A 23,024-nucleotide genomic window follows, 5' to 3' on the forward strand; every position below is an offset into this window, starting at 1 on the left:
TAAAAGAAGCGAGCTAAGCAGAGCTGCAGAGTTGGGCGATAATTCTCTGTTGATTCGTCACTCTCACAGGATGGAGTCTGCATTTGCTCCTGGCGGCAGATTTGGATTAGTCTTCTCTTCCTGCCTTTCTGTCTATCCCTATGCATGACTGTTGGCGCCACACCCCTCCCATTCCCATTTCCCCTGTCCCCTCATAAAATCTCTCTCTCTCTCTCTCTCTCTCTCCCTCTCTCTCTCACTTTGGCTACTCCCCATTTCTTTCTGTCCGCTCCCTCAACTTTCCTTCTTTCCTCCCAGTCATTTCTGTTCTTCCCTCTCCTTCACCCCATCTCTCTCCTCTCCTTTCCTCCCTAAACTTCCATCAGCAGTATTAGGTAACAGCGCTATCCTCCCTCGTTTCCCTTCCTCCCTCCCTTCCTCTCTCTGGCTGTCAAATCCACTTTCCTCTTCCAACCCCCCCCCCCACTCCAAAAAAAAATCCTCTGACGTCTCTTTCTTGGTTCTTGCTGCTCTTCACGGTTGAGCAAATGCATTAAATTTTATTGCTGTGCACATGGTCAGGCAGTAACACGGGTCTACACGGGTCTTGGGTCCACTGTGAGGTGAGCAACCATAACAGAAAAACCCACACTGTCATTTCTGCATCCATTAAAAACAAACAGAATTTTCAATAAACATAAATTTATCATTTCATCATATGGAGCTTTTGACAGAGTTGACAGGTCTATGTCCACCATATGCTTCCACAACATGAGGGAATTACTCAAATTGTGTATGTAAAAACTGTGGTCTAGTGTCCATTTATGCAAACACACCAATTGAAACAATTATTTGGCTGTGAGCCATGAGTCAAAGCAGACATATAGTGAGTACAAAAAACACTATAACACTACAATCTAGAGTGAAAAGAAGTAGACATCTTAATAACAACTGAGAGAAAATATGCTCTGTACAATTTAAAGCTGCTTTAATTCATTTTTGGCCACTAGGAGGCAGCAGAACAAGCTGAAAACACAACATCTGACATATTTACCACCTTCTAACATTTTTATGGTGAGTGTTAGCAAACAGCTGCTTATTTACACATGAAGAAGGTAAAGAGAAACATTATTATCCCAGTGGAATTTTGTCCAGTAGTCCAGTATTCACACTCACTTTTTTTGCTCTGTTTTGGTCTCCAACAACTCCTCAAGGAAATATCTGGATCTTAACTTTTCCGCTTGTATTTTCAAGATGGTAAAAAAGACACCAACATCCAAACAGACACCTTTCACATCACATAGTTATTTGATCCATTGTTATTAAAAATATCGAGTGGTGCAGCTTTAAAGCCACTGCGTATTAACTTTGAAAATGTCAAACTTTGGTGCGCCAGTAGTAGCATCAAAAAATACATTGTGGCAGACAGCAATGCATGCTGCTTTGAATAGTGCTACATAAGACCATAAAAAATAGTGGCTTTAAATACACCACACTGGGAACACATGCTACTACAGTTGCAACAAATGCTGCAGTTGCAAAGACCGACCGACGCAAGAGCCAGTCTATAGCTCCATTCTGAAGGCATCAGCTGAAAGATCATGAGCTGGAAGAATCTGTGATGGGGTGGGAGCTTTGATAAAAGCTCTGCTGTTAAGTTAGCATGGCTTTTTAGAATTGATAACATGCATTAAAAACTGATACCACCCCCCCCCCCAGAATGAAACAAAGAAAAAAGAAGAAACACAGGGACATTTACATCAGCAGATTGTCAGGCTACAGACCCTCCTACTCTACTTATAAGGCATGTCCATTTTCAGAAATCTCACCAAATGAACATAATGTACTGGTTTGAGGGAGTTTCCCTACTAATCACTTTAGCAAAAAGAATAGCAACAAATTAGTTTGTGAAAAGTACTGCCAGAATCATGTGAATAAGTAGATGATTTGTTGTATTAGCTAAATTTTAATTAGATAAAAGTACTTTAATATGATACTCATTTGGAAATTCAATTTGTGGACTACTGTTATGAAGACTCAAGACTAATAAAAACAGCAAAGACAATAATACAAACTGAAACAAAGGCAAGCCCTTCTGCACTCAACACAGACATTTCTTACTTTATCTTTGCCATGAACATGGGGTACGGGATAGGAATGTAAGCAGTGGCACACGCCCACTTTCAACACACAAATAGACACAGAAATATATTCACGCAATCACACCAACCTGTTGATGCAGTACGGCTGTAATATATGCATGTTGCTCCCTTTGCCAGGAATATCAGAAGAGAATGTAACCCAGCAGCTCTTTCTGCTGTTCCAGCCTTCCAGCAGTCTAGTTGAGTCAGTACATGTGTCCCGTTCAGCCTTCTTTACATGAAAACAGACTGATGTTGCTCCAGTTGATTAGTATAACGATCGTTCCGCTTCTTCATGAGTATATAAGTCTGAGTGTGGTTAACAGCAGCTTTCATTGCTCTATAAACCTCTAAGTGCAGGTCCTTAAATCCCCTACCACCAACCTCCCAGTGACCTGAGCGCTCACGTCAATCCCAGTAAAGTACAGTAAAGTCGAGCAGAGCCTCGAGCTGCTGCTATCAGCTGAGATATCTGAGGCAATAGTTGCTTTCTGCCTCAGACTTGCTGCTGGGAGGAATGGCTACTCTGTTTATTTCCCTCTCTCCCCCCCTCCCTCCCTCTCTCCCTCCCTTCTAGTTGGTGTCATCCAGCCTTCCCCGCCACCTCCCTGTCTCCCTCCCTGTCTGCCTGTCTGTGCGTGCATGTGTAGTTCCTCCCCCGGTGACATACTCTGTCATCACAATACACCTTGTCATGCTCCCGTCTACCTTGTACAACCCCTCTCGCTCTCTATCACTTCATGTCTTTGCTTTTCTGTATTTTAAAATATCTTTCTTCTCCCAACCGCCTGACTTGTTCACTTCTTCTCTTTCTCTGTTCTTCCGTCACCCTCTCTCCATCTCTGTCACCTGTCATGTTATTTTTTACATTTTTACTCCCGTCACTTTCTCCCTTCATGCCCTCTTCATTTCTGTTTTGCTCTTTTCATTTTGTTTCCCAGAAAAAAAAAAAAGCCTCTCTACATCCAAACTCACCTTTAATGCTAACTTGATTACATAACAGCAGGCTGATGCCGTCGCCCCAGTACTGCTGAGTGAAGTCTTGTGAGGACAAAGAGATGCTTGATATCTCATCAATTGAATTAGACTGCTCTATGATCTCTTTTTGCTCCAAGTGTATTCATCACCAGTTATTGTCAAGGCCACAGTTACAGCTAGATACAAAACTAGATGAGCAGTGTTGTTGCATGAACACTAACAGGGTTCATCTCAGGCATGGCATAAAGGCTACATTGCACCCTCAACTGTAAATTCTCAAAATATATAAGTATTCCCATAGTAGCTGGAGGCATGGCTGGCACAAACAAAAATGTTGGTTGCTAAAAAAGGCTGGATAAAAACATCAAGGGGGGTTGGACTTATCTATACTAAAGCGACTTACATGGTAAATTTTGCATAATATAAATTTCCGCAACACTAATTCCATCAGTACAACAACAGGGTCATGTCATACTCACCACTCTGCTGCTCTGACTTTATATTTTCAACAGAAATAATACTACTTTCATTATGGGTCAAAGCAGTGAAGCTCACTGGTGGAACCGTATTGATTCTGTTCTCATTCTTCTTATTTTTCTCCACTAAAAGTGTTTGTCCAGCAAAACCTGTAAGATCTAGAAACACCAAATATGTCAGGTGGGTTGCAAATTCCACCCACTACTCAGGCACATAAAATAACACTCATTGACCTCAAGGTGGCGCTGTCACAATCAAGTTTACATTTTCAAAATTATCTCAAAAACGGCTTGACCTAGAGTCAAAATTCTTTCATCACTGTAATCTCTCATGTCATCTGCATCTTTGCTCCACTGGCCTTCTGCTCTAAAAATGTAAAACTTTGCTACTTTTTCTCAATTTTCTCAAAACCCTATTTTCGACATCTCGTCAAAAACTGCAGAAATTTCAATATGTCAATGCGTTTTGATTATACAACCAATAAATTTTTATCAAAATAGGTCATTTCAAAATTTTTGCAATTAGTCATGAACGCATTAAGATATCAACCTGAAATTTGAGACACATGTTCAGGAGTTTTCACCTCTAGGGGGCGCCACATACACAAAAAGTTTATATCTCATAATCGGCTGCATGGATTCATACTTTAAAAAATTACAACCATGGTTAGGTGGCAGTAATGTAGCCTACGTAAATTTTTTTATAATTTAATATTTACTTAGATTGTTGTACTGTTTCAGCTTGTGTGATTTCTTTATTCCCAGCATCTGTAAACGCATGGAAAAATTGCTGTTTTGCAATATATCATGAACCAGTAGCAATAATAGTTATGATAATCATGATACAGACCATAAACAGAAATTTCTAAATCAGAAACTGATGCAGCTAATTACCAAGTGCTGGTGTATTGCAATTGTCTGTGGAAGACGCCTTCGCCTCATTGAAATGAGTCTGCCGGTATTTCTGATGACTTTTAAAAAGCAGTATAGCGCTAAGCATACAACTGGCGGTCGATCATTGACAGTTTGGTCTGAAAGTGTACAAGGGCCAGTGACGTTGATAGGTTTTCAATGTAGTGAGTCCCCAGGAGTCTACTGCCAACATGCAAACAGCGACAATGCTAACATGTTGATGTTTAGCTGGTATAATGCTTATCAAAGCAAAAAAGTGCAAAGTATGGCTGAGGCTGATGGGAAAGTCATTAGCTTTGCAGATATTACAAATTAAAAATTTGACCTGATGATGGTGCTAGATAAAAAAAGTCAAGGTATCACCAAAGTTATTACAATTCATCCTGAGATAGAAATCACTGTCTTTACCAATTTTTTATGATAACAATGCAATAGTTAACCTGAGAACAGACAGAATCCTGCAATGACAAGTCATAATGCATACTCCTGTTACTGAAATAGCCGGTCTAGAGAATGGTGCCCAGCCAAACCAACTGTGGATGAAATTAAGTAATAAATGCAATCTCTCCTTATAATAGATTTGCTTGAAACATGAAGGGAATCTATTAAACATTTATATCTAGCATAGCTGTAACTGCAATGGCAAGAGGGAATACAAGGACATCAGTACAGACAGACTGGGTACACAGACAGAGTGGTCCAATGACATTATTTACAGGACACTAAATCCTTGATGAAGAATTGGTACGACAAAGCAAAAACTATAAACTAAAAGTGCACCAGTAGGTCGGGAAAGCACGCCGCAAACATTTCCAAATAAAGGTTCTTAGATCATTAAATAATGTTGCCTGATATTCAGTGCAATTATTAAAAAAACAAAAACTAATTACTAAATCCTCCAGGATGTTTTGTTTTATCTGTATGGACTGTCGGAATATTTTAACTGTCAGAGAACATGTCACTTTCATTTAAATGGTGAATATTTCCTTTTGGATTCGTCCTCTCTCCCTTTGTTGTCTCCTTTCATACCATTACTTTATTTACTCTCCTCCTCTCACTTCCGCTCGTGTCTTCCATCTTACTGACAATGTCACCCTTTTTTTTCAGGCCTCAACCACTCACTGACAGTTTTAGCAACACCTCAAGGTAAATTCCACAGCGTCAGCTATCTGTCAGATGCCTCACTGACTGAAGAGTACAAAAACAGCATTGAAAATGTTGTGTTAAAGAAAAGAAAGCCAAGGCGCTGCTTTTAAATTCTGGTGCTTAGCCGAGACGTTTATTGTCCTGTCAAAATCACATGGCTGCCGTTAGACACACTAAGTAACCAGTTGGTTGCAGCAGAGTGATGTCGCACACTAATCCACCCTGTCATGTGTAAAAGTTCAAAAGCCCCCATGACTGTGACAACCCTGTGAGTGCCATATCAACAGCATCGTTAGCATAAAAAACAAGTTCTGTGGGGTCTGACCTCAGTGATTCTGAAAGGGTTCATACAGTCGCTTTCCTCTGGTGATCACACACACACGCACACACACACACACACACAGTGTTATGTCACTATCAGTGCTGGTGTCCAGACAACTGTTTTGCTAGAGGCCCATTCAAAAAAACAAAAAAACAAAACGCTAGACTGAATGGATTACAATCAGGGTTGGAAATTAGCTAACGACGAGACACAGAAAAACAGTGCGGCGTTTCATCACAGGGTTTCACATTTAAGGTGTGTCGATTGATTAACGACGTCAACTCATGCAGAGTAACACGCAAGAAAACATTCCACCTTTCAAGTTGCCGGTAGCTGCCGGTAGCCTTTGAGCGGCACTCTGTAATTAGCTAACGTTAGCTAGCAGAGATGAAAAGGCAGCAATCCTGTCTTTCATGATTCTCTCTTCTGACAGTTTATTTGTAATGCATTTGCAAAGCATCAGCGTGGCCAGCTTGTGCTGCATCCACAACACCTCCAGGAAATGAAAACCTGTTTACTGGTAGCTCCGTTTTCATAGCCTAGCCTATTAGATGAGCCTGACCTCTGCACGCACTGCAACTTTTCCACAGAATGGATGTTTCTAATGCCGCGTCATACGCTCAGCACGAGTAAGTAAATGAAATCATTCAAAACACAAACTACTTGTGTTCATTTGCCTGTATTTATAATGCATTTGCAAAGCATCAGCTTGGCCAGCTTGCTAATACTACTTAGCTAAATGTTTGGCTGACTGCCGCGTGATATTCTCAACATGATGGAACTATTCATAAAGTCAGTCTAACATTTGATCATGTGGTCCGTTACAGTTGATAAATGTATGTAAACTTGCCACCGTAGCAACAGCGGTTACATAACCGAGCCACAACAAAACGTGCATCATATGTGCGCTCTGGTCTGGAACAAATAGCACTACACCTACTGTGTTTGTGTGTGTATGAGAGAGAGAGAGAGAGAGAGAGAGAGAGAGAGAGAGAATATCAGTATTTTCCTTAAGAGTTTAAATATTTACCTTATGAAATAAAATAGCCTATTGCTTGAATATTGTAGATCTTTTATTATTTTTCACATGCAGTTACAAACTGCCGGTGTTCTGATGATTTATGCTGCCTTGTCAAAATAATCTACCTTATGTGTTTCCAGTTGTGTATATTCCATAAAGATATAACTCTCACAGTATTATGATGTCTTCATTTATGTTTTTTGATTACAAACAGGGGTAAGTGCACTGTAAGAATATGGGGGGCATATTATGATACTCTATTAATCTAATTTCTTTATTTAAGATTACAGAGGTAGGGTATTTCGATCCCCTATCAAATAATGCTCCCACTACAGAATCATTTTATTTTACACCACTACTCACTCCATGTATACTGTAAGAATATGCAGAGCATGTTGAAATACTATATTATAACATCTCTCTTTTAAGATTTCAGGGAGATTGCGGGTCATGCGCAGAACCGCTAAGCAGCACATCTCAATAGGAGGCATATATCGACAGGACATCGGTTAAAACAAGAAAGTGGCTGGTAGATTTTGTAATCACCAGCCACAGTGGTAATCTAATAGTTAGTAATATAATAGTTAACTTCCAACAATGATTACAATTGCATTTTAAGACAAGTCAAATCTATATATAATCTGCTAACACAACAAACCCTCAAAATATTCAAATTCTGAATGTAAATACTGTCTCGCATTGTTGGGAGTCCTCAGAAAATATGGCTTTTATTCAAACTTTTGGGGAAATGTGCTTAAACACTTTATTGCTGCGAGCCAGACAAGAAGACTGATACCCCTCTCATGTCTTTATGGTAAATATGAAGCTACCGCCAGCAGCCAGTTAGCTTATCTTAGCATAAAGACTGGATACAGGTGGAAACGGCTAGCCTGGCTCTGTCAAAATGTAAGGTGTCATTTTAATACTTCAGTTTTTGTACAGATTAGTCAAACAAGATTTGACATGTTAATAAGTGAGCTTAAAAGGTGCTGGTAGGCGGATTGTGTTACCTTTGGACAGAGCCAGGCTAGCTGTTTCCAGTGAGTTGCTTGTGTATGCTATCTTCACTTATCCTTAACTTAAAAGAAATAACAAATTACATTTTTACTCCTAAACTGGTTCTGTAGAACATTCGTAAAGGGGCACAAAATGAATAAAAATAATGAATAATGAAAGACATTATCAAGTTGCCTTATGGGAAAGGTAGGGTATAGCATTTTTGAAGCTTGACCCCATGATAGTCAGGATATCTCGACCTCTGCAGCTTTGATTCTGACCATGTGTCCCTTGCGAGTTCCCCAACTTTATGGAAGTCAAATACTGAATTGCTGGAGTACCCCTTGTTTAACTGTCTGATTTTTAATAAATATCAGTCCCAGATTCATGGAGAGACCACAGCTCTACAGGTAGAGCACTCGGTAGTACCCGGTAGTCGGTTCCGGGTTTCCGGGTCTTTTTGGATTCAGGCATGAATTTTTGGACCCGTGAAAACCTCTAGCATGGACAGCAGTCACACAAAGATGGCAGTTTGGTTCAAATGCTGCTGAAATTCGATTGACACTTTTTCAGGGAATATCTGCAGTGCCGTCTGCATGCTGGGAGCAGATTGAGTAGACTGAAGTGGCTCTCGTGATGGCTCATATAATGTCTGTTGTGGATGTCCTGTACGAAAGAAAGTCAGAACCACTGGCCCTCTGAAGGGGCTTGTGGTTTTGGACTGTGATACTGTCCTAGAAGGTAGTGATGCAGCCACTCAGGATGTTCTCCATGGCACAGCTGTAGAACTTCCTGAGACTGTTGGCCTGAGCCAAACTTCCTGAGCTGCCTTAGATAATAAACTCACAGCTGTGTCATCTTAACCGCAGTTCTTGAGTGTAGATCTCATGACAGGTTCTCTGTATTGTGCATACTGAGAACTTAAAAGCGCAGACTTTCTCTTTCTGCCTCTGTTAATGGAGGAATGCTCGCCTGTAATCCCCCACCACCTGCTTGGCCTTACAAATGTTAAGGGAGAGGTTATCTGGCCGGCACCGCTGCGGTAGATCTCTTTACGTCTGACACGCTGTGGCTGGAGATCAAGCCGACAACTGTTATGCTGTTGGTGAGCTTCAGGGTGACGCTGCAGGCATGTGTGGCCTTGCTTGCAGTCATGGGTCCAAACAGAGGACAAAGAGTACAAGAGGGAACAAAAAAAAACTGATTAACGTAGTTACTTTTTAAAGTTGATTTGGTTCAAAGATTTGGTACACAAGCTCTCATGTGATGGGTAACTGTCACACTAAAATTAAATGAAATCCTCAAATTTAACTGAGGAGAAACTCTGCCTGCAACCATGACAATGTTATGTCACACTGTCACATGAAGCCAGGGGTTAGCTTGGATGCAGAGTGTGTTAATGTGTGTGTGTCTCTAGGGGTGCTGGGCAGCAGTGATGTTGATAGGTTATCAATGTAGTGAATCCCCGAGACCCACGTGGCCATTTGAGTGGGTCCCAGGGATATTGAGTGGGTCCTCAATAAAAGTTGTGTTTTTTTGACAAATTGTAGTGTTACTCATGTTTATTATGTTCATTACTTGTGTTTGATGTTATTTGGATATAATTGTTATTTATGTGTGTTGAAAATGTATCTGAAAATCGAACAAATAAAATCCCAAATCTGTAAATACACTGCAGACGCACAGCAGCAGACAGAGAGGTCATATTATACAGAGAAATATTAGCTTTTTCTGGGTGAATAAATGTTAAAAACGAAGCTAAAGGGCAACGAGAATGCTGAGCTTTCAAGTTTCATCAGGAGTCATAACACCATCAAGCACATCATATATAATTAGTAAAGTAGTTTAAAAACACACACACAAAGGGCAACTACTGCATACTGCCATCAGAAACGGAGTACAATTAGCTGATAATTAGCCTGATCACCACCGTCAGTAATCAATATAAACTCACATTATTAGACTATAAACTTAGACTATAAATCATACTTTAGCAGTTACCTAGTGTTTCTGTAGTGGTGACAAAACATTAAAAAATATAGGCTACATGCAGCAGTATGTATATTAGCACTATTATGCCAAACTACCTTAAAGAAATATGACATAGGCCTATTAACAATTCCTTATGTGTCCGCAAAAACACATAACTCTAGAAACACAAGATAAAAGGTGTCATATTTCAGCTCTTGTCAATTTGGCATCAATATAATCCATAAAGATAAACTGTATTTCCATACTTACATACTTCAACTTCAGTGGGAGAAGACCGTTGGAATGAGAAGCAAACGTTTCAAAAATGAAGATTTCTCACCAAAATACGTGCTGGTTGGTGGATCAGATACACGCCGACTCATAACACTGTTAATTCACCGTCTATCGTGTGTGTGTGTGTGTGTGTGAGACGGTATTTGAGGAGTTTTTTCGGTCGTTACCGAAGTAACTACCCGGTTTGCTGCTTCCCGTTTGGTGCTGGAGAGATACAGTTTGTGCGCAGACGGTAAGAAACAGGTTCTTTGGCAGCGAGGTTTCTTTTGTTTATTTCTATGATTTCAACACCAATTTGTTGTTCTCAATGTAGCATTATTAATATTAGTGAAAAAATACGGTGTGTTCCCTGGACACGTCAACAGCGAGTTTACTGCGACCCTGTCGGATTTGAATGCGTCAGAGACGCAGGACGTGTACCAGCATCACTGGGGCACACCAAGGCCCACTACATGAGGTATGATCAGTGGTATGAGTTGTGCTCATTGCAAGGTGGGGCTCAAAGCCCAGTGCAGAGGCAAGGTGTAGCGTAGGTTTGCGTCACCAATGTGCCTCAGCTAGCAGGAAAGCTACTACATTGTTCTTAATCCATAAACAAACCTGACTTGCATGCTACAGTCTTCTGGCTAAGATCTTGGTGTAATGTTCAGTTCTGGGAGCTCTTAAAGGGGGACTCCACCTGTTTACAGGTCTTGGGGAGTATTACTGCATATGTGGAAAAAAGTTGTATAAAGCCTTTAGGGGTTTCAGAGGGAGCTGCTGAAAATCTGATAAATTGCCTCACGTGATGAGTCAGCGTCAGTTGAGGCTGAAGACTACAATTTTGAAAATTCCAAAAATCTGGGGTGTGGAGTTAGAAAGAAGTGATCTTACCAGACCTCTGTAGCCCGCTCCTCATCTCTGCTTGAGGCTAAAGGCTAGCCGCTACTAGCATAACACAGCCGAATCTCCGATAGAACTGTTTGTGGTCGAGTTGCACTGTAGGTAATGTAGGCGTCAGCTTTTGAAGAATGCGTGCTTTAAAAAGGACAACATCTCTGGTTCTGTTGCATCAATTTTGATACTTTTTTAAACCGTCCATCGTGAGTCCAACAACATTATAGAAGTGCAATGTTATAATCAGTGGAGTGCTCTTGTAAACACAGAGAATGAGCTTTTTTGTCGATCCTTTTCAGGTTACATCACAGACAGGTGCCATCTAATTTGCTGCACATAGAAGGTCAAAGCTGAAAATGACTGAACGCTGAGCGCAGCAGCAAGTTGTTAAATTTGATGTCTTTGTTCTCTTCATAGGAAAACAATGGCTCACGCCACAAAAACCATGGTCCGACCTGACAGACATGTCAAAAATGAGCATCGAGCGTTACAATTGCTCATTAAAGTGTAGTGGCAAGACAACTGACGCAGCATCTGGGGTGACATCCTGACATGAAGTCATGATTCATTTTTTTGGCTTCTCTCGCCTAGTTCGACAATTTCTACAACGCGTTCTGTGATGTTGATCCATAGGCGCAAAGAGCGCTCTTCCAACAACAACTCTAAACATGGCGAAGCGAAAGAAGAATGATGTTGGTGCTGTCAAGTGGAAGAGTGAAGCTATGATTGCTCAGGGTCCAGCATGTAGTCTGCCCTGACTCTCTGCCAAATCACAGCAAGAATTTATGAATCTGTGAGCATCTAATCTGACACAGTGACCATCTCAGAAGACACAAATATTGTGTGATCTGATCCCGGCATAAGACACAATTACTGATCGACACATTCTGTGTCGTTCTAGTGATTCATTTGTGGGGACATCTCCATTTACCATATTGCGGTTTCACTTTAAAAAGTGCTACAGCTAATAAAGACACAAAAAACAGTGTTATCACTGTCTTTTTCCACTCCAAAATGACATATTCATCCACAGCTATTTTAAATAGCTTATTGCATTAAAATAAATACTTTGGGCATTCTGAAGCTGTTAGCGATTTCCAGAACAAATCTGCTATGAAAAGGAGTAACAATTCTGACACACAAACACCTTCTTTATTGAATTATTCCGTGGTAAACATGAGGAAACATTTAACATAGACTTTTCACGCCTTGGTATATATATATATATATATATATATATTTTTTTTTTTAAATCGCTCACTACTTCATTATTTGCCTGTGTCACACACTTCAGCAGGTCAAATGGCAAAGAGGCTTGTGAATTAGTACACAGCTGCATGGTTGTGCCACTTCAGCTAATAAACTCTATGTACAACTACAGAGGGGTTACCCGAGGACAAGGCCTCTCACTAAGAGAGGAAGAGTGGCCCTTTGAAAAGTAGTGGAGGAGGGATACAGCCTGTTTGTTCATTTTACCTGCAGAGCCATGCTGTTCCCGGTATACTCATCACTTTCTTAGAAAATACAGATACATACAGATACATACATACAGATCATTATCAGCCGTAAAAGCAGGACGTGTGCATTCCCTAATATTAAACGATTTCCTTTCGCGAATCAGTGCATACACATACAGTGCATACACTGACTTTAATACTCGAGTTCAATGTATAAGAAAGAGTTGAAAAGAATAATGCAATGTTTCCATGGCTATAGTAACCTCCATGTGAATGTTTTTTACACGATTATGAGTCTGACTGCTTATAGCCAACTGATAAAATATCCCCATGGATGGACAGATTCTGTTTGTGAGCAAAAGAGATCTTGTAGAGCAGCAGAGAGAAAGTGGAGGAAAACTGGTCTAGAAGTAATATTTACAAGGAGCAAATATTATCTTTTTAACTCTGCCATACGCTCCGCGAGAAGAAGCGATGATTGCAGAGAGTAATAATTATCCTAGAACACTGTTCACAACTATAAACCGGTTGCTCAATCCTGCCCCTGTCAATGCCGTCGTAGACCAAATAGATGTGAGGAATTTGCAATATTCTTTGAAAACATAAGAGCGACTGCAAAATTAGTACAAACATGTCGAATTTCACTACTGTTTCTGATCAGGAGCTATAAGAGCTTGTGAATGAAAGTAAGTCTTCCACGTGCTGTCTCGACCCGGTCACCCACCACATTTTTTAAGAATTGAAGAGTGAAGATTAACATGTCTCTTGAAGCTGGATGTTTTCCAGAATCCTTCAAAACTGCTGCTGAAAAAACTAAATTAGATATTAAATCCTAGCACTGAGACAGCACCCACCAAAGTTGTCAGCAATCTCAGGATTAGCACTGATGCCAACAAGATAAGTGCTTTGACACAATTGATCACGATATTCTTATTGAGCGCCTAAAGATCTGGGTTGGCCTCTCCGGGACTTTTGCTATTTAACAACTGGTTTGGCTGCAGTGGATGCAGACCAACTTTCTTAAATGGTGAGAAAACAGACATTTTTAGTTGGTCTACAAACAAACTTGGCAGTTTGGCCCCACAGGTTAAATCAGGACAAAAGCTCTTTGCATCAGAAATGCTCAAAACAACATGCTGTGTGTACGTGCCTGCATTCAATCAAACCCTCACTTATATTTCATTGCTTTATTCTAAACTGCCTATTTAATAGTCCAGTCAGTGTTTATAAAGGTGTTAACTAGTAGGTCGGGCTCTAATGTTAACAGATGCCAAACCCTATATAAGCTTTGATCACAGCCTTGTTGTTTTGATTAAGATTCATATCTGTCGTGACACAGATAAATGAACGGTGAACCTGCATTCTGACTGCTCAAGACCAGGAAAGCACAGTCCATGTGATAATGGTTCGAATGTCCTGCAATACTAAGCACACTTGCTAAACCAGCCACCTCTGCTTCATCTCTGCTGTCCTGAACGTCAACGGAACCACACCAGCTTTCATGGCGTCCATGATGTTTCACTAAAATGGACACTTGTGACAAAGCTAACCATTCACTTATCAATTTCTAGTAATTTAAACAAATTTAGAGTCTACAGACGTGCTAGCGGCCTTGTGACGCTGAACTAAGGCACAATGGTACTTTAAGCTAAATGCTAATGTCAACAATGCTAACATGTTGATACTTATCAGGTATAATTTTTACCATGTTCGTTTAACATTTTAGCATGATAACCATTGCTAACTAGCACTGAACACAAAGTACAGCTAAGGCTGATGAGAATGTCATTAGTTTTGCCCTGATGATGGCGCTAGATGAAAAGTTAAGGGATCGCCAAAGTTATTACAATTCATCCTCATTCGTGAGGGGGACATGAATGGCTGTACCAAATTTCATGGCAGTAGTTGTTAAGACATTTTACTCAAAACAACAAACGTCAACCTCATGGTGGCGCTATAGGAAAAGTCAGGGGATCACCAAAGCCATTAGGATACAACTATAACCGTCTGTACAAACTTTTGTACAAATCCGTCTCGATGTTCAAGATATTTCTCAAGATGTGAAACTTTCACACACTGGTGGCGCTAGAGGAAAAATCAGTCCACGATTGGACAGATGAATGTCTGCATTGAATTTCATGGCAATCCATCCAATAGTTGTTTAGATACCGTATTCAAGTCTGGACCAAAATGGTGGACCAACCGACCGACAAACTGAGCAACAGTTCGACATTGCCATCCATACAGCTGTGCTGCTAGCATGGCTAAAAACATTCAGGTAGTGTTTATTGTTGCTGAGATCAATTAAAATGACAAACAGGTTAACGAGCTGTAGCTAATTAAAGCCATAAATAACTTGCAAAAGGGCGAAATTTTGCACACTAACTAATGTCTAGTTAGCTCCTTGCAAACAGGTCTGAAATCAGCCAAAGACTGTTTGATAGAGACACTCTGTGATTGCAAGTTCACTGTTTTTGCAGCTCAAAGTGGAAGTCCAAAGTGGGAGGAGGTGAAGTGTTTTTTCCCCCCATTCTGTATTCCCATTTCAAATAGTTTCAAGTTTTAAATCATTTCAGCTCTCTTTCTTTCTGAGAAATAATGTTTTCTCCATCAGCTTGGCCAAAATACTAAAAATACCCATAAGCCTCGGTCGCCGTTGCTATGGAGAAGAAGTCAGAGGTGTAAATCAGAGCTGTGAATTTAAAACACTTTCAGTTTCTGCAGTTGTGAACAAAGTGCGGCGCCAGAATCTGAAAGCGAGTTCATTTAAGCTTCTTTAGATTCTGTAATCAGTTGTCTCAACAGAGTAATCTTTTGCTTTCACTCGCCGTTAGCAGCACATCGAACAGAATTGGCGAAATTCACCTTGGGAGCCTGAGTAAACTTCCCACCTTACGTTTTGTACGCAGGCTGTACACCTTCAACTTTTTAATCAAAGAACCAGATATTTTCTAAAGCAGTTGTTCATCTTTTGATGATTCAACTGGGAGAGATTCAAACACATACAAGCTTTGGAAGTGCTCCAGCTAAAAAAAAAAATTGTCCATGGAGAAAATGAGTGGGACTTTTAAGCAGGAACTCTAGTGAAATGATCTAGCTGATCACGTCATGTCATTGTCAGTAGTCAGAATCTCCCAGTTAAACTTTAAAGCATATCATATCAATAATTTAAACGTACCAACTTCATAGTTTTGCATCAGGTCCTCCAGTATTTAGAGGAAGTGGCTCATGAAAAATAAGACGTGGAAAAGAAAGTAGGTTATACCTGTTATTTCAGTGTGCCAGATACAATTAATCATCATTTAATGCCTTCTGCTATTCATCCCATTTTCATTTAGTTACTTACTGAGGTTGAAAGCTAGATAGTGGACTCGATAAGGGATTTAAAAGGATTCTGATTTGATGTTGGATTCATAACCAATCAAATGCTACTAAAAGAATATATTCCCTCAGATGAATTAAATGAATGTGCTATTTTGAAGTAAGCCCAGATCTGCCCAAAACCAATGATTAGTATTCTACTTTACAAATATACAGGGATATTATAATTATATTATATAACAATATAAAATAAAGCCCCTAAAAGCACAGGCAAATACATACTTATACACACACACACACAGTTACAATCCTTCTATTCAGATGTTAATTGAATGATGAAAGCCAACCGTCTCCTGAAATATTCAGAGGCTTCACACTGCAGTTCATTCTGACACACACACACACACACACACACACACACACACACACACACACACACACGCCCACACGTGCACACCAAATTTTATTTCAGCATTCCCCACTCCAGGCTATGTGAAGTTTTTCATCTCTGTGTGTGTAAATGTGTGTGTGTATCCCGAATGCTCTGTGACTCACAGAGGGGAGGGGGTCAGGGCATGAGGCAGCGCTCACAAGAACACGTGCATGCTCAATGACACTGTGCTAAACACACGCACATGCGCACAAACACAGAGCGACAATCCCCTGTTGTTGTCACATACTGAGGCGTCCTGAGCTGTCCTCTGCTGCTTTCTGTGGCTCCATCTGCCCTCACTGCTCCTAATCCAGCTCTCTCCACTGCACTAATCCACACACACACACACACACACACACACTCCTATAGCCGCGTAAACATGCACATGCACACGCAAACATCTCTGCTGGCAGAAAAAGATTGATACACCTTCACACACACACACACACACACACACACACACACACACACATACCTGTTCAATAATACAAACCCATCTGCTCACATGAGGATACACACACACACACACACACACACATGCAGATGGCACACACTCAAACCAGAGAGGCCTCTTCCAAAGCCTAATTACCTCCCCAGGTAGATGCTACTTTAACATTGTGCTTGCTACATCCCACACTACCTACACGGGGGTAACCATGGTGATGGCTATACCAAAGGTCATGGGGTCAGCTAAAGCAAAACCTCTCTTTCTGCTGATGGCATGAATGCACATGCAGCATGTTTTCGTATGAATAATGAGGAAGGAGAAAACCGGAAAGTTGGCCCGATAGCAGTGCTAAGTGAAAGGCATAAGGTCAGCAGATTTGATAGCTTTCTTTCTATCTGGAGTGTGAATGTGCACTGTGAATTCGAGGCCAATGCGACTTATAGCTTTTAGAGGTAGGGCAAGTGAAATTCAGCACGCCAACATAAGAACATTGAGGTATGCAACGACTGTTCTCAGCCAGAACTGAGGCAGAGTTGGAAAAGATATTCAGAGCAACAACCTGAAACGTGCCTTGGCTTACTAATTAAACACAAGCAACAACAACAGCCCTTCACACACACACACACACACACACACACACACACACACACACACACACATCACTTTCCAACTGCAGTCTTTTATACCATCTTCTGGATAAGAGCATACAATACATCATCAATATTATCAGCTATAATAATACTGTGTAGTTTCACATGAAGTTTTAGTAATTACCGAGGAACTGTCAGGGCCCAAGATACATCAAAATCCAATTTTGTTAAAAGTATTATTTCACATTTATATCAACTTTATATTACCCAAATCATTTCTCATAAACGTTACAGTGTATATCTAAGTCTATCTAACTAACCTTCCCAGCACCACTTCAATTTGGGCTGCATTTGAAAAATCAAGCACAGAAAAGAGCAAATTACCCCTTTGTTATGCCGTATCATTTAACTTTGACAAAGCACTAGGTACAAAACATGTGAGGGGGCTCCGTGATTGGCGGTCCCTCTACAATTTTTAGATTGGCCTTGATAGTACAACTACACTAATTCTCGAGTCATAATAAAACTAACCGACCAAATGTCACTGAGAGGGATAATTTTATCAATAAAATAGTGACAATTCCCATCAGCTAGCAAGAAATCCGAAGGGCGAGGGCGAGGGCGTCAGCACGCTAGTTTTTGGTAGCATGTCTACTTGTACTGTAGAGGAGGGGAAGAAGCAAAACTCTGTGCAGCAAAGAGCAAAATGCAGTAAAGCTTGCTGATCAACCCGCTGCATTATTCTTTCACCTCTATTCCGTTTTTAGAACAACGCAAAAATCTAATTTATAATAATTTTCTTTTTTTTTTATAAAAACGATGATCATGAGAAATTAACTGGAGACCTGTAGCAAACTAACATCCCTCCAAAATGTAACATTTAACCGTTTAACGTGACATCGAGTCATCAAAACACCACTGGCATGAAACGTGACATCACTGTATGAAATCAAATGTGACATTATGAAATGCAACTTGTCATGATATAAAAGTGTTACTGGGGAAAATGCCATTATGAAACAAAAACAGACTTTTGAAAAAGGGCATTTTGAAATGAAAATATCTATTATGAAATCAGAAAGAAGTCCCATAAAACTCTTTTTTTTTTTAAATTGTTAATATGGAAAAATAGAATGATGAAAGAAAATTCCATAGTAATAAGTTGAGCTGTAATAATTTCTTCAGCCATTTCACAAATTACTATTTTATTTATACATTTTACACAATTTATTCATGTGATGTGGGATTTCACTTGCTCTGTGTTTGTGTTCGCTTCTTCGTCGGCTCTGAACTCAGTCTCTGTGAATTTATTTAATGAAGCGATGAGGGCCGCCCGTGTGTGTGTGTGTGTGTGTGTGTGTGACTGCACGTGCCGGAGAAACGGAGAGAGCACAGATGGCAGCGTGACGGATTGTTCTGCCTTCCCTTTTACCTCTCCCAAAATAAACTAAACACTCCATCCAACCAGACAACATCCTTTTCTTTGATTATTTATATAGCCTATGCTGCACATCCACTCATCTGTTATTAATCATTCGTTCATTTTTTATTCTCCCTTTCATTAAAGCTTCAAGTCACGGAGAAATGTATGTAGACCTCTGTGCATCCTTGCATTGACTTTCTTCTCTCTGTAATATACAAAATGTCATCCAGCTGTGTGATGTGGTGAAGTGCTTGTGTCCGGACTGCATCAGTGTTTACTTTCATCCATCCATCCATCCGTCCATCCATCCATCCGTCCATCTGTCTGTGCCTGCAGCTATTCTTTCATCTGTCACTTCTGTCAAATCCACAGTTAATCTCTACTTTCCTTTCATGTTCACATCAAAGATGGACACACACACACACATGCGGTTGTACAATCCATCACATTTCTGTCAACACACACACACACACACACACACACACACACTCACTCACTCACTCACTCACTCACTCACTCACTCCGTCTCACCCTCTCTCTTCTCCCTCTGATGAGTTGCTATCCTGCTTGGTGGACATTGGCTCCATGAAGCCTCAGTCCCGTCCAGCAGCCAATCACAGGACAACGAGGCGGACCTCGACCTCGCCAGCCTGCTCAGCATTCGCCGGCGGCCCCTTCAATAGGCAGCCATCGGAGAATCTGGGTGGCGATTGGCTGGGAGGTGCGCGGTGGGCGGGACATCAGTGGAAGCAAAACAAGGCTGGAGGGGCAGAGAGAGAAGACACAGTAAGAAACAGACACACTGTGACGTTAACATTTGTACAATTAAATGTTACGTTACATTTTAGATACACACTCTTAGCATTACTGTTATTATATAACATTACAGATGTAGTTTCTTTGCTCACCATGTAAATATGCCATGTAAAGCTTGTATGTTTACATGCAACAAAGAAAATATTTCAGGTTTTTAAACATTTTCTACTTCAAAATCCCAAGATTCTTTGCCAGATTGTATTTTTAGACATTTTGTTTGTGTTCAGTATAGTACTGAATGTTCATCTAATTATGTAATCACAAGGTTGGATTTAATGTTGAAGGGAGGGCTAGTCCTTTAAGAGGAAAGGAAACCCTTTTAGGGCTGCAACTAATGATTATTTTCATTATCAGTTAATCTGCAGATTATTTTCTCGATTAACTGATAAAACGCTTGGTCTGTAAAACGTATGAAAATAGAGAGAAATGTCCATAACAACTTCCTTAAGCCTAACGTGACACATTCAAATGTCGTTTTGTCAGCCAACAAATCCAAAAGATACGCAGTTTACGATGATATAAAACAGAAAAGCAGCAAACTTGGAGAACAGTGGAGAAGCTGTAACCAGTGAATGAATGACTTAAACGATTAATCGATCATTTCATGTTTTTTTTTTCCATTCTCCAATTTTGCGAAGGCGCCATTTGGCGGAGATAAAGACACTCACAGCAGTGCTTTCATTGTGGGATTTCACAGTGGGACTAAAATAATATGACATGTGTTTAATACAGTATGTGCTCATACACCACAACTCTATTTTACCATGTTTTTAAACTGATATAAAACATTTTATTTGCTTTTCAGATTGTGTTTTGTGGTTTCAGTGTTCCAGTTTATGCATGACTATAAGAACAAGAGTCGACAGCCATGCTAGCTGGTCTGTAAACACATGCATTTATGTCCCAATTAATTCTTTATTTCTTTATTTCTACATTTCTTTATTTATTTCTTCATTTAAGAATTTCCATATATATTTAATCTTTTATTTATTAAATGCCATATTTAATTATTTATGCAATGATTTTATCAATTATCTATGTATTTCTTTCTTTATTTAAAGATTAAAAAATGTTCATCCTCCATACGTCTGACCTAGAGGCAAAACTGGCCAGCTCAGCGGGAACACAAACCCGACAGGCTTACATTTTTACAAACTGCTGTTGAGGAGCATAAAGAGGCCCAAACGGTTTAGTTCAGTTTGTGAACAGGCTTGCAAATTTAACAAACAAGACTTTTGGAGTTAATTTATTAAAGGACGCGAATGTCTTGACTACATTTTTAGACAGTGAATAGACAGTAATCTGCTATGAAGGAATATATTCAGTTTGGACTGAAATGTTTTAACACAGTAAGGACAGAAATCTGATCATCTTCAACTTAAAGGTACAGCAGATCCTTTGAGCCTTTTCATTGGGAAGTCTGTATCAAACATGTAACGAGGAAATTAAACTTAAAATTAGGCTTGTCTGCTTTCACAATACAGCCTCTGTGTTCACTGTGGCCTGTTCACCGCTACAGTCCTGCATCTATTAGAGGAAACAGAGTCCAGGCAAATCTAATTTACTATAAGCTACTTACAAGTCCTCTGACAGGAATTCAGGGTAAATTGCACTCCACAATTTTCATGGGTGTTTTTTTCAGCTTTTTATTCCCCCTTTGTGGCAAAAGATCACAGCTACAATTAGAGCGTGCAGATAAACAGTAATGAATGAATGCATCATGAAATGTAAAAAAGGTAACAAAGACAAATATAATTCTCTGTCTTGCCAGGCAGGCACTCTAACACATGCAAACCACATGCTTTCAAGCTTGAGAAGGTTGCTTTTCTCTTCACGGACAAATTAAACTGAAGTCAAGAAGTCTGAGTGCAAAACACACAACCATGATGCTTTTTAACGAGATATGAAGTTGTGTGGGTTTTTTTTTTTATGTTTTTAGCCAGCTAGCTAGTCTTTGTTTGTTTACAAGAAAACTCCCTGTGGGCACCTTTAAGAGAAAAGCATCTTCTTCAAGCATGTACACTCTATGTATACCTATTAAATGGAGGCAAACAGTAATGGCTGTGCAAGCCAATACAAAGCTTCATATACTGTAGTGCTAAAATGTGTAAATTGTCAAACATCAAATGAAAACGTTACCAGGGAACTTTGAAGTATGTCCTTTATTAAACATCTCAGAGTTGTTCATCAGCCTTTTTTCACCAACAGCCATTCAATGTATTTGCATTCTTTAACTGCCTCTTTATATAGGAATTTTCATTGTCTGCCATTACCTCATGGGACAGAAATTGCGTACCCACAAACAAGGGTTTCACAGGAAACAATAAATGTATGGACATAATGCGGTAGAGGACGTTTGATGCATGCTCCGACGTCCTCGTTTCTGAAATCGACTCCGAATCTAAGGGAACAACAGTCTGAGCTTCTTCTGGTAGGCTGAATGTTTTGGCTCTTACTCGACAGGCTTCTCTGGTGATGTTCTTCCAAAGTTTGACAAAGTCATCAAAGAGAATGCACTCCTGGTAATTAATCATCATTAACTGTGTCATGTTTCTATGACTACAGGGTTCAGAGTGGATTATCCTGCCAACACCATGGACACTTGCCAGAGATTAAAATATTACTGTCTATTCATAGTTTGGGGCAACACTCGAGCTACTGTATGACAGAAATGTGTCAGAAGAAGAATCCTTTAAATGTGTCAACTCACTATCACTATTGCTTTCAATAACCCTATACTAATAATACAAGACCTGTCACTTTTCATGTATGAATAAAACCACAAATCCCTCACGTGTTTTGCCCCGCCTCAGCTGTATACATGTTAGCATGCGGGGAGCCGAAAGTGCCAGATGGTGGCACCAGAGTCACCGGGGCTGGTTGTAACTGTGACCTGAGCTGGCCTGGCTTGCTGCTGGCTTTTAGAGGGTGTTCTCACATCATTCAGCATCACCGCTGGAATATAGCTTCTTATGAAGAGTGGCCGATTCCCTTAAGTTTGATTTATATACTTAGCAAAAATACTTGTCTAAATATATACACAAGAATTTGCATGCATACTTGCACTTAAGACAACTATGCATGTGCATTAGTCACACTGCTACGGTTCAGAATCAATGTTCAAAATGATGAATGTAATGCACATAATGCTGTTTTAGCCTGCAAGGAGCGCCGGATGAGTCATTAGGGTCAATATGTGAGGTCACTCGCCAATCACAGAGTATTACCCTTACTAACTAAACTTTCTGGAACATTTTGTATTGTCATGAGTTTCAACCCAAAGCTTCTGTGGTCCTTAGTATGTGTAAACAAATGTTAAATATCATTGGTATGACATTATTATAGTTTGACAACAGTTTCTTTCTATTATTTATACAATAGTCAACAGCTACTATGTAAAGCATCTGGGATAGAATATAACAGG

The 23,024-nt window shown here is 40.0% G+C and overlaps 1 protein-coding gene across 8 annotated transcripts in view; it reads right to left on the reverse strand.

Annotated features, from left to right (window-relative positions):
* Positions 1-23,024, reverse strand: part of LOC122868404 (thyroid hormone receptor alpha) — a 113,137-nt gene that overhangs the window by 21,673 nt on the left and 68,440 nt on the right. For 6 of the 8 annotated variants that reach the window (XM_044180319.1, XM_044180316.1, XM_044180315.1 and 3 more), the window contains one exon: positions 19,316-19,544. In XM_044180319.1, the coding sequence (XP_044036254.1) occupies positions 19,316-19,371 (56 nt within the window). In that variant the 5' untranslated portion in view covers positions 19,372-19,544. Of the gene's footprint in view, positions 1-2,209; positions 2,667-19,315; positions 19,545-23,024 lie in introns of those variants that run through there. The other 2 variants (XM_044180321.1, XM_044180320.1) reach the window with 1 other exon arrangement.

The sequence above is a fragment of the Siniperca chuatsi genome, linkage group LG21, assembly GCF_020085105.1.
Source record: "Siniperca chuatsi isolate FFG_IHB_CAS linkage group LG21, ASM2008510v1, whole genome shotgun sequence".
NCBI lineage: Eukaryota > Metazoa > Chordata > Actinopteri > Centrarchiformes > Sinipercidae > Siniperca > Siniperca chuatsi.